Source organism: Archocentrus centrarchus, unplaced genomic scaffold (assembly GCF_007364275.1).
Source record: "Archocentrus centrarchus isolate MPI-CPG fArcCen1 unplaced genomic scaffold, fArcCen1 scaffold_29_ctg1, whole genome shotgun sequence".
In the NCBI taxonomy this organism is placed as follows: Eukaryota; Metazoa; Chordata; class Actinopteri; order Cichliformes; family Cichlidae; genus Archocentrus; species Archocentrus centrarchus.
Window position 1 is genome coordinate 1,045,144 of NW_022060258.1, and position 13,690 is coordinate 1,058,833.

Genomic DNA, 13,690 nt, shown 5'->3' on the forward strand with positions numbered 1-13,690 from the left:
GACTACCCAGGGTTGAGACCAGGAAGCAGAGTTGCAGTCTTACACGCCTCTCTGCAGCTTCTCTCCTCCTGCCATCCCCCCAAAACCCCATCCCCATAGAGTCGGTGCCTGCTCCCAGACCACCAAAAAACAAAGCTAAAATCAGCAAAAAGCTATTTAAGCATAAAAATTCAAAAACAATAAATAATACAGCTTCATCAACTGCACCAAAGAATAAAACAATTAAATGTGGATTGTTAAACATTAGGTCTCTCTCTTCCAAGTCCCTATTAGTAAATGATTTAATAATTGATCAACGTATTGATTTATTCTGCCTTACAGAAACCTGGTTACAGCAGGATGAATATGTTAGTTTAAATGAATCAACACCCCCGAGTCACAGTAACTGTCAGAGTGCTCGAAGCACAGGTCGAGGAGGAGGATTAGCTGCAATCTTCAATTTCAGTTTATTAATTAATCAGAGACCCAGACAAAGTTTTCATTCTTTTGAAAGCCTGACTCTTAGTCTTGTCCATCCTAATTGGGAAAATCAAAAACCTGTTTTATTTGTTATTATCTATCGTCCACCTGGTCCTTACTCAGAGTTTCTGTCTGATTTCTCAGACTTTTTATCTGATTTAGTGCTCAGTTCAGATAAAATAATTATAGTGGGTGATTTTAACATCCAAGTAGATGCTGAGAATGACAGCCTCAACACTGCATTTAATCTATTGTTAGATTCAATTGGCTTCTCTCAAAATGTAAAGGAGCCCACCCACCACTTTAATCATACTCTGGATCTTGTCCTGACATATGGCATAGAAACTGAAGACTTAACAGTATTCCCTGAAAGCGCCCTCCTGTCTGATCATTTCTTAGTAACATTTACATTTACTTTAATGGATTACACAGCAGTGGGGAATAAGTTTAATTACAGTAGAAGTCTTTCTGAAAGTGCTGTAACTAAGTTTAAGGATCTAATTCCTTCATTGTTGTGCTCTTCAGTGCCATGTGCCAACACAGTGCAGAGCAGCTACCTAAACTCTGCTCCCAGTGAGGTTGATTATCTCGTCAATAGTTTTACATCCTCACTGCGTATAACTTTGGATACTGTGGCTCCTCTGAAAAGGAAAGCTTCAAATCAGAAGTGCCTGACTCTGTGGTATAATTCACAAACGCACAGCTTAAAGCAGATAACCCGAAAGCTGGAGAGGGAATGGCGTCTCACTAAATTAAAAGATGCTCATTTAGCCTGGAAAAAGAGTTTGTTGCTCTATAAAAAAGCCCTCCGTAAAGCTAGGACATCTTACTATTCATCATTAATTGAAGAAAATAAGAACAACCCCAGGTTTCTTTTCAGCACTGTAGCCAGGCTGACAAAGAGTCAGAGCTCTGTAGAGCCGAGTATTCCTTTCACGTTAACTAGTAGTGACTTCATGGATTTCTTTACAAATAAAATTTTAGACATTCGAGAAAAGATTATTCATAACCATCTCAAAGATTATTCTTCATGTTCGGCTGCTTTCAGCACTGCTGGTATTTGTTTTGACTCTTTTGCTCCAGTTGAGCTTTCAGAGTTAACTTCAATAGTTACTTCCTCCAAACCAGCAACATGTTTGTTAGATCCCATTCCTACTAGACTGTTCAAAGAAGTCTTTCCAATTATTGATGCTTCAATTTTAAAAACGATCAATCAGTCTTTATTAGTTGACTATGTACCACAGACCTTCAAGGTGGCTGTAATTAAACCTCTGCTTAAAAAGCCATCACTTGACCCAGCTGTCTTAGCTAATTATAGGCCAATCTCGAACCTTCCTTTTCTCTCAAAGATTCTTGAAAGAGTAGTTGTAAAACAGCTAACTGATCATCTGCAGAGGAACGGTTTATTTGAAGAGTTTCAGTCAGGTTTCAGAATTCATCACAGTACAGAAACAGCATTAGTGAAGGTTACAAATGATCTTCTTAGAGCCTCTGACAGTGGACTCATCTCTGTTCTTGTCCTGTTGGACCTCAGTGCAGCTTTTGATACTGTTGACCATAACATTTTATTACAGAGATTAGAGCTTGCTATAGGTATTAAAGGTACTGCACTGCAGTGGTTTGAATCATATTTATCTCATAGACTCCAATTTGTTCATGTAAATGGGGAGTCTTCTTCACACACTAAGGTTAATTATGGAGTTCCACAGGGTTCTGTGCTAGGACCAATTTTATTTACATTATACATGCTTCCCTTAGGCAGTATTATTAGAAAGCACTTCATCAATTTTCATTGTTATGCAGATGATACTCAGCTTTACCTATCAATGAAGCCAGATGACACACATCAATTAGTTAAACTGCAGGAATGTCTTAAAGATATTAAGGCCTGGATGACCTCTAATTTCCTGCTTCTAAATTCAGATAAAACTGAAATTCTTGTTCTCGGCCCCACAAATCTTAGAAACATGATGTCTAACCAGATACTTACTCTGGATGGCATTACTTTGGCCTCCAGTAACACTGTGAGAAATCTTGGAGTCATTTTTGACCAGGATATGTCCTTCAATGCACATATTAACCCCTTAACTGGCAGCAAATAAAATCACCTGAAACAACTACATAACACCCTCTGGTTATTATTGGCTCTGAACAACCCATTTCATAGCCTATTAATCGGCTGCGTCTGGTCCGCGGGCCGAATGAAGTGCATTTATATGGCAGGCTAGACCCGCCCATTTTGACTGACACCTCATTCGGCCAATCATGTTAAGAAATGGGTTTCCCAGAGCCAATAATACTCAGAGGGCGTCACGTAGCGTTGTCAGGTGATTTGGTGCAGCCAGTTACATGATTGGCCGAATGACGTGTCAATAAAAATGGGAGGGTCTAGCCTGCCATATAAAAGGGACTACAAACGGCCCGTCACCGGGCCCTTGCCAGTTAAGGGGTTAAACAAATATGTAGGACCGCTTTTTTGCATTTGCGCAATATTTCTAAAATTAGAAACATCCTTTCTCAGAGTGATGCTGAAAAGCTCATTCATGCATTTATTACTTCTAGGCTGGACTATTGTAATTCATTATTATCAGGCTGTCCTAAAAGCTCCCTGAAAAGCCTTCAGCTGATCCAAAATGCTGCAGTTAGAGTACTGACAGGGACTAGAAAGAGAGCGCAGATTTCTCCCATATTGGCTTCTCTTCATTGGCTCCCTGTTAAATCTAGAATAGAATTTAAAATTCTTCTCCTCACATACAAGGTCTTGAATAATCAGGCACCATCTTATCTCAAAGACCTCATAGTACCATATCACCCCAACAGAGCACTTTGCTCTCAGACTGCTGGCTTACTTGTGGTTCCTAGGATACTTAAGAGTAGAATGGGAGGCAGAGCCTTCAGCTTTCAGGCGCCTCTTCTGTGGAACCAGCTTCCAGCTTGGATTCGGGAGACAGACACCCTCTCTATTTTTAAGATTAGGCTTAAAACTTTCCTTTATGATAAAGCTTATAGTTAGGGCTGGATCAGGTGACCCTGAACCATCCCTTAGTTATGCTGCTATAGGCCTAGTCTGCTGGGGGGTTCACATAATGCACTGTTTCTCATTCACCTTATTTACTTTGTTTATACTCCACTCTGCATTTAATCATTAATTGATATTAATCTCTGGCTCTCTTCCACAGCATGTCTTTCTCTCCCCTCAGCCCAACCGGTCGCGGCAGATGACCCCCCCTCCCTGAGCCTGGTTCTGCTGGAGGTTTCTTCCTGTTAAAAGGGAGTTTTTCCTTTCCACTGTCGCCAAGTGCTGCTCATAGGGGGTCGTTTTGACTGTTGGGTTTTCTCTGTATTATTGTAAGGTCTTTACCCACAATACAAAGCGCCTTGAGGCGACAGTTTGTTGAGATTTGGCGCTATATAAATAAAATTGAATTGAATTGAATTGAACATGAGATGTGAAATTTTATCTGGAGTGTGCTCAGTAGTTTACCAGTGATTCATTACTGTCATCAATTGATTCTAGGTAAATTCATAGCCATTGTAGTCATTATTGTGGCTGTAGCTCAGGAGGTAGGGCCAGTCACTTACTGATCGGAAGGTCAGCGGTTCAATTGCTGGCTACTCCAGGCTGCGAGCCAGCGTATCTTTGGGCAAGATACTTAACCCCAAGCTGCTCTCTGACGCAAGCGTTGGAGTGTGAATGTTAGATAAAAAAAGCACTTAATTAATCATGAAAGTGCTTGTATGAATGGGTAAATATAAGCATGTTGTATAAGAGCTTTGAGTGCTCAGACAGAGTAGAAAAAGCGCTATATAAGAACTAGTCCATTTATTGTATGAAATAAAGCAAAAAGAGAGAGAGAATATATTTAGTGCATTTGTAGAATTATTTGTTTCCTCAATCTGAATTGAATGCTTGTCAGGTTGTTTCAGAAAGTTTTTGTCACATTTTACAAATAAATTAAAATGTTGGATGTAAATTTGACTTTTCTAATCCTGATTGTAATGCCGAGTGACACACAGATGATGTTCATAGACATGGATAAGAAGAGAAAGCACAATAGTGCTGATTCACCTCTGTTGCCCTTACCATTCCAGTTTTTACGATCCTTGTCCCCTCAAAAATCCTGGTAGTGTTTGCTGAAACAAGAGAAAGAAAATATGACATAATCTACTGTGAAACATAGGACTATGGAACACTTCACTTAGAGATGTCAAGACATCCATGAGTCCATTATAAGCTCTTTAATCATTTCATGAAACTGTAAATACAAGGTACTAATACGATAGCACATAATTTAAGATGTCTGCTTGTATTGTCCTTTAGCCTGCACCTACTGATACACTGATAGTTTAATTTAATAACCTTAATATAATAATATATATATATATATATTAATATAATAATCAAAGAAATTTTCTGTCTCTAATAATATATTTGGCTAGTGCAACTACAACATTACAGCATGACATTAGAGAAGAGAATGTGTCAGGAGTGTGTGTGTGTGTGTGTGTGTGTGTGTGTGCAGTACCTCTAAAAAGCATGCTCTGACTGAAGTCACTACGCATGTCATTCATGCAGATCGCCTGGACTCGAAACAGGTAGAGCACATCAGGGGAGCCAGGAGAAATGATGGCCTCCTGAACAACAGCAGAAATTGCAGTAAGAAAATCAATAAGGTTGGCATTGCCGAATCATGTCAATCTTGTTACAGGTCACTGAAATTATGATGGGGGTCCGTAGTTAATGTCTGAGTTTGGACATAGTACTGAAAACCTCATAAACCTCAAAACTGACAGCTTCTCCTCCTATGACAGCTGCTGTATAATTAAAATTGAAAATTAAATTGAGGTGATCCTTGACTGGACCTTGGCGGGTTCGTGGTCAATCCTTGGCCGAAATTAGATCCCCCGCTTATGACGTGGGGAATGCGACAACAAACTGGTGGTAAAATCTTGTGTAGTCACCAGGAGGAGCAGTGATAAAGGAAGAACATTCATTTACAGCCTGCTACACTGTATATTCATACATTTAATATTTGCTCAGGGGTTCTATAATTTTAACAGGATCATAAAGGGGAATCATTCTATAAAACACTGATATAGATATTTGCTTGAAGCAAATAATGTAGAGGTTGTGCACACTGAACAGGGAAATCAGAACACAGAAAGTGATCCTTGCATGGTTTTTGCTGACTAATGAACATGAACGCATAAAATGATTATTTAATGGCACTGCAAATGTTTTTAAACAAAAGGTAAAATCAAAATTTAAACCTGAATTGATTACTGCTGGATTCTGTCAGTAAAGGGTTCATTTTAGATGTGATACAAGAGGGCAAGTCTGACAGGATAGCACTGGGATTATGCAATGATACAGTATTGTATTGTATTGTGTGCTTTACAGAAATGTGCCAGGAATATGAGGAGATCTCAAAACATTTAGGCTGAGGAAAAGCTACTGTATGGGAGGGACCCGTGCCAATGCTGTCTTTCCAGATACATTTCAGCAACAGCCATAGCATCAACAATCACTGTCATACATGTTTATGTTCAGCATTACTCAGTGCACTAAGATGACTGTAGCTAATCTTAGTACAGTGTGTATCTTCTTTGTGTGATTCATTTTAATACTGTACTCTACTCCAAAAATGATGCGCTGTGAAAGGGATACTCCAAATGCAACTGTGTCCAAATTCATAGTGCAGTTTTTATTTATTTATTTATTCATCCCTAGGTGCAAAAAGCTGTATATGCTGATAGGTACTGTAGGAGAGAATCAGCACATCATTAGCATCAACCCAGCCTTCCATGCAAACATCTCTCCGATAGATACTTAGAACCCTGCTGCTCAGTAAGACTCAACTCACCCACATCACAGACATACACACCTGACAAATTCTGAGGACATCTGACTGGACTTATATCATCATCACGGCACCTTACATACACACAAACATACATTCTCACACATACTATGCGCACAAACCTACACTCGCCCCAGTGCCTGCTCATTGCAGAAATGCTCTTTTTTTACTGCAATATTGTTTCCTTCATTGCACAAACTACCTGCGGTCTTCTGCTACTGTATAAAACTGCTTTTTCCCCATATATAAGATATATTTATTTACATATTATTATTTTATTTTCTTGTTATTTATTATTTACTTCTCTCTTTTTTATATTATTGTTATATTTTTATTCTTTACCATTCCTATTTATATTTATTATTTATTCCTATTTATAGTATCATTCCTATATAGTCTTTAGCATCATCTCTACTTCTGCAAATTGCTTGAAATACCCTGCTGCTTGACAGGTTGAGTTCCCCCTAGTGGGATCAATAAAGATGTCTGTCTGTGTGACATTAGCGAGTGTTACTTCTTCCATTTGAGTGCTTGCTGCTTGCTGATGCACCTCATTTGCATTATACTGGCACTCTTGTCACCTTTTAATGTGTAAAATTAGAGCCTTTCTTTTACCTGCGGACAAGAAAAAAAAATCTCTGACATTCGCTGGATAACTGAATTGTTTTCGTGTTTTGTCCTTGGTAATTAACTCCACTTGTTTCCTCTTTGCAAAGGTTCTAAAGAGCTTCATCAGGAGTAATTTAATCACGTTTGTCAGATTTATTTAATAGTGTTGATACTGTACGACGTCGAGGGACTCAAAACATTTTTTTTTTTAATATGCAGTCGTGAGATTATTAACAACTCATATCAACTTTATACATTTGCTAGGCTTAGGGTTAGTGTGATTGTGTCGTCATCATGCAGTACAACCCTTTAAACTGGATGTGCAAAATAAAACAAGGAAATTTTACAGGAAACTGTGTCTTAAAATATCGGGAACTGGCTGGTTTTCTAAAAAACAAATAGTGTATAATTACAGTAATCCAATGTGGAGAAAGTAAATCATTTTTGCTATTGCATTGTGTGAGTTTTATCAGGACAAAAACACACATCTCAGTCTCAGTCATATTGTCTTTATTTTACATGTGAATGTTTCTACATGCAAACAATATATTTTGAAAAAATGCTCACAAGATAGAAGCTCACAGTTACATAAACGCAAATCAGGTTTGACCATGCAACAGAAGCAGGAGATGAGACTGGGAGCCAATGGGAATTAAGAGCACTTTTCCAGTAGATTGGAATGTATGCCCATTATATTTATGTGGTTAGTAGGGTTCATATTAATGCTAATGAGGCATCTGTGCTGTCTTAGGCTACCTGCAGGATAGGTACATAATTCTAAGAGAGTCTACACTTTAATACAAATACCATACATACGTCACCTTTTACACTGTGGTTTATACATTTTAGAGCACACAGATAAAAAAATACTCTTACCATAACATTCATATTGTATATATAAAAAAAAAAACAAAAAAACTTCCTGCTCACTTAATTGATATCTTGTCAAGATAGTTAACTATTTTCATGTAGACTCTAAAATTTGACAAGTTGACCTTACTTAAGAAAATCTTGGAAACCGATTGCCCTGAAAAATGTAAGTAAGTATAACTATTAAGTCTTATGTTTGTTTACTTAACTTATACTTGTTCAGTGTACTTAAGACCTTGTTGTGTCAACTTAATCGTGTTAAGTTAAATGAACTTAGTTTAGTGAAGTTGTTTCAACTCATAAATAGGAAGTAAATTAACCTGTTCTTAACTTAGCTACATCAAGTTAGTCCAACTTACATGAACAGTACAGTTTACTTAGCAGACTCTAGGAAACCGATTGCATGATGCATGAAGTAACTACAACAAAACATGATGAGTTCACAAGGTTCAGTGTTTTATTTTTAAAAAAATACTATCCTTAGCTTCTTAACAAAAGGCCAATGTGGCCACACATGAACAAATACAAAACTAATCACGTTTTTACCCTTCCACAGGGCTCAATAACAGTAATACCAGAAAGATGCTTAAATCAGCTTACAGGCTGAATGAGCAGCAACTGAAACAGTTTATTTTGAACTGTAACAAGTAGGCACTCTAGCACTGTAACATTTACTTGAAAAAAAGTGATTTAAGTAGTTATATATGGAGGACAGATTCTGACATACTTGGCAATAAACAGAAATAAATAAATAGCTTGATGAAGTAATCCATGTGCCAAACATTGCATCCAACAAATACAAAATAAGAACTTTACCAACTTTTTTGATAACACAGTGCAAAAAAAAAAAAAAAAATCAAATTAAAATATGATAGTAAGTTAAAAGAATATCATATTAAATGAATACACAATATGAAAAAAACATAGAAATACAAGTAATGGCATAAAAAAAGAAATCAGACTGAGCATCAGCCTCTGAATGAAGTCAAAGGTGTTTTTTAGGCGTTTTGGACTGTCAGGATGCAGGACACAGGTCAGTCCAAATATGAGGCAAACAGCATGATCAGTGTCAACCATGACAATTGTACCTTCCAGAATGATAACATGCTGGATGGTTCAAGTTGATGAGCATTCGGACCTGGTTGCTGACTGACTTAAGGAATAACAGGCAATAATCCCACAGGAACCTGGGTGAAGTCTGCCACGGCATCTGAATCCTGTGGCTATTAAGAAAAAAAAAGAGCAAAAAAGAATGGGGTGAAAATCTTGATTTCCAAGTGCAGAACCTCTAACAAACCAAATTGCAATACGTACAAAAGAGGCATTGTAGCAGTCTCTTTCATCACCCCCGAGGAAAACCGAGAGACATCGCAGGACAGCAGTCCTCATGGCAACAACATCACTGGTCTACAAGAAGGGAAAAACAATAAAAGTAAGCAAAAGATTCTTCTGAAGAAAATGAATCACATTCTTCACAATAAGTGATACAAATAATAATTGTTCTGCTTGTTGAGAGCACTTATTTAGTGGAATGCATTGCATTTTTTTCTTCCATGCTACATGTGCAGAGCATTATAAGCAAGCAAAGTCGTAAAAAAACAAAGAACAGCTCTCACTGGCCGCTTTTCCACCGACGGGGTTCTGGTGCCAGTATTTGAACCATTCAGCAGTTTTTCCATGCAAGGCTTGTTCCTGAACGTCACATTACCCTCCGCATGACTGAGTGAAATTAAGGCTACACGAATGTTAGCAGGCCTGGTTTACGCTTACAAACATGCTAACGTGCTGCATTTGAAATACAGGTAATTAATGTTAAGAGCTCTTATTATGGACAAAACATTAAAGGCTCTCAAGTAAAATATAGTACATGGCAGTTTTAGCTAATATTGGCCCCATAAGCCCATGCTAACCTTAACATTATAATTAGTCTGCAAATACGTTTATGCATCATCATGCAAAACTAGCCTGTGACAATATATTGAATAATAAAGTCATACATGACACATGAAAATATAATGAAGATGAACAGCTCACCTTTAGAGAAGATCAGCTTCTTCCAATGTGTAAGTCCACAGGGTTTCTGGAAGCTTCCCGCACTTCTGTACTGCGCATGTGCACTGCTGAACTCACCCCAGCATTCACTCCAGTAACAAAAATATTCAAGTCCAGTTTACACACTAGAACTTAGTCTTGTACCTCTCTCAGGCTAAACATGTACATTACTCACATTGCTTGAGTTAACTCAACAGTATAGTGAGACTTAAGTAAAGCACACAAACGTAATTTAAGTAAGAATAGGTATTACCTTTTAGAGTGTACAACATTTTGCGTATTACGGTCTTGTCTAGAGTACAATATAAGACAAACTAGGCTTTACAATAGGGCATGCCTGATTTTGTGAATGCAAAGTTCCTGATGTGAATGTTGTGTATCAATCAGTTTATCTTCACTGGCAGGACACATTTGCTTTATGAGAAGGCACACCTGTCTGAAGGTGGAAGGACGGTTGGGACAATACTGTCATGTAAATCAGGTTTGACATCAGGCAGCAGAATCAGGACATTACAGAGGCAATGGTAGTTTAATATATATATATATATATATAGCCAAGCTTCTCAAGGATCACTATTACTGTGGTATACATCAGCTGGTTTACTTCAGTGATGGTCGAAATACGGATTGTCTGTAATACTGCATTCACATCTCCTAGTAGACTTTCAGTGGGTACTTCATGTAGTCTTAGTAATTGGCCATAGAGGGTCCAGATTTCCAGCTTAACCATGATCTCATGTCAGCTGCTCTGTCATTCAATGTACCAGTTGTTCTTGGGGCTTGGTATCCAATCTCAGAGTGTGGGAATGATGATATCTCCCTGCTAATCTGACATCCTTGCTCCCTTGTGTGACCATGTCAATTTACAAGTACAGAGGTACTGCCCCAGACCTCCACACAATGAGGTATGTTAGTCAAGAGAGCCCCACAACATCCAGAAAGTCTGCAATGAAGGCAGTGAGACCCACAGACAACAGTAACTTGAGGTCTGGGAGAGCATCTCAAGGGGAGAAATGCAACATTTGGCGATGTCAGTGGATTCTAGATGTCAAGCAATCATTGCATGTGCATGATTATTATCCAAATATTAAAAAAAAACAAACCTTACTTTTTACTTACTTTTTAAGCCTCTGAAAAAATGGCTATGATTCCTGGAGTTTGCATGTTCTCCCTGTGTTTCCGTGGGTTCTCTCCAGGTACTCCGGTTTCCTCCCACAGTCCAAACACATGCAGTTACTGGGGTTAGGTAAATTGGTGACTCTAAATTGTCCATAGGTGTGAATGGTGGTCTGTTTGTCTGTGTTAGTCCTGCAACAGGCTGGCGACCTGTACAGGGTGTACCCTGCCTCTCGCCCAATGACAGCTGGGTTAGACTCCAGCCACCCCACCCCAACCCTCACCCCACCCCCGCAACTCTGAACAGGATAAGCAAAAGGAGATGGATGGATAAACCTATTTTTTAATTACAGTAAACTATAACAAATGTTTAAACTGAGGAAATGTACAATTTTAAGAAACATATGAGTTTATTTTGAATTTGATGGCAACATATCTGAAAAAAAAGTTGGGCTTGAGAGGTGGAACGGTTCATGAAAAAAATCTGTCCTGTTTGGTACGCTTGTCTTGGTTCAGGATGTGCATTGTTCGGTTCAGGTCATCCACAAAAAAGCCTTGTGCCAGGAACCCAAATGAAGGGGCAGAAGGGTAAAGTGTCTAGTGCAGCAGCCAGGTTGTGGAAATGGCAACCGATAAAGACAAAGGAGACCCAGAGTTAGAGGACGCATCAGTAGCAGCATCATTTCAATCTGCTGTGTGGGACCATTTTGGATTTAGTGCTACATATGATGACATCAGCACAAAAGTAGTGGATAAAACTGCAACAGTGTGTAAGCACTGTGCAACAAGTGATGCTTATGCTAGCGGTAACACGTCCAATATGTTGGACACCCTAAAGTGTCAATTGACAGATACTCAGGCAGGAAAGAACAACTTCTGCTCCCCGCAGCTTTTAAACAGCCTCTTGGTGAAAAGTCAGATGGGGTAAAAGCCATAACGAAAGCACTGGGAAGTTTCATAGCTAAAGACATGAAATCTTTAGCTGCAGGATTTCAGCATATAAGTGACTTGATCTGGCAAAATGACTCAGAAGTCGCAGGGGCTAATCAGGCCAATAACATATGAACAAGGAAGAGATCGCTTACATGTTTTGGGCACTCATACGTGCTACCAGTGATGCTATAATTAAAATTGCGCTGCATAATCAATATGTAACATAATTTTGCTGACATACTAATGTATACCAAACCAAACCAAAAACCATGACCCCAAAACCACGACATGAACCAAACTGTGGATTTTGTGAACCGTTCCACCCCCAGTCTTTACCTCTTCTTTTAACAACAATCCATAAATGTCTAGGAGTCTAACTAAGGAGTCTAGCTACTGAACTTTTGAGAGAGGAATGTTGTGCCATTGTTGTCTGACATAGGAATCTAGATGCTCAACAGTCCTTTTGTTTTATGATGCCCTAAATGTTTTCAGTTGGCAAAAGGTATGAACTGCAGGCAGGCCAGTTCAGCACCCAGACTCTTCTATTACAAAGCTATGTCACTGTACTAGATGCAGTATGTGGTTTAGCATTATCTTACTATAGTATGCAAGGCCTTCTCTGAAAAAGACATTGTCTGGATGGGAGCATATCCTGTATATACCTTGCAGGACTGATGGTGCATTTCCATATGTGCAAGCTGCTATTCTATAGGCATAATGCACCCCATAACATCAGTGATGCAGGCTTTTGAGCTGAACAGTGATAACAAGCCAGATTGTCCCTCTCCTTTTTAGTTTGGAGGACACAGCATCCATGCTTCCCAAAAGCAATTTCCAATTTTGATTAATCTGATGAAGAAGACCAGATTACCACGTTGCTTTGGTCCATTTAAAATGAGCGTTGGCCCAGAGAAGATGGTGATATTTCTGGATCATATTCACATAGGGGTTTTTCTTTCCACGATAGTGCTTTAACCAGTATTTCTGAGTAGCACGGTAAACTGTGGTCACAGACAATGATTTCTGGAAGTGTTCTTGAGTCCATGCAGTGATTTCTGTGACTGAATCAAGCCTGTTTTTAATGCAGTGAAGATCACAGGCATCCAATATTAATTTTCAGCCTGTCCCTTATGCACAGAGATTTGTCTCGATTTTCAGAACTGTTTTGATATGTGCTGTAATTGTTTTACAACTTATAGACAGCTTTTTTGCTGATTGGTGAACCTTGGCTCATCTTTACTTCTGGTAAGCTCTGCCTTCCTAAAATGTTTTTTTTGTACCCAATCAACTTGCTGACCTGATGCCAGGTCAATATAATTATTAAACTTATTAGCTGCAATTCTTTTCTTCAGCTGTGTCAGTTTAGTACTACTTACATTTTCCCCTTTTTGCTGCCCCCCATTCCCATTCCAAGATCTTGTTGGGATGAGCCATCAAATTCCAAATGAGCTAATATTTTTAATGTAAGAGTAAAATGTCTTTTATTAAACATATGATATGTTTTCTGTGTTTTATGGTTTATAGTTTTATGAGCTCTGCAAATAATTGCATATATTTTAATTGCCATTTTAGACAGGGTCCCAACTTTTTTAGGAACTGTCGCCTTGTGAGTTATTTGGGGGTGCCACCACTTTTGGGGGAAATGAATTAGGCTACATTCACATTGCAGTGACCCATTTCCGATTTTTTTGCCCTCATGTGACCTGTATCATGACAGTCTGAACAACACAGATCCGATTTTTTCAAATGTGACCCAGGCCACTTGGATATGTGGTCCTAAATCCGATACA

At 38.7% G+C, this 13,690-nt stretch overlaps 1 protein-coding gene across 1 annotated transcript in view; it reads right to left on the reverse strand.

Annotated features, from left to right (window-relative positions):
• Positions 1-13,690, reverse strand: part of LOC115776234 (receptor-type tyrosine-protein phosphatase gamma-like) — a 462,780-nt gene that overhangs the window by 7,860 nt on the left and 441,230 nt on the right. The window contains exons 10-11 of the mRNA XM_030723842.1: positions 4,986-5,094; positions 4,544-4,593 (exon numbers count right to left, since the gene is read on the reverse strand). Coding sequence (XP_030579702.1) covers positions 4,544-4,593; positions 4,986-5,094 — 159 coding nt within the window. The remainder of the gene's footprint in view (positions 1-4,543; positions 4,594-4,985; positions 5,095-13,690) is intronic.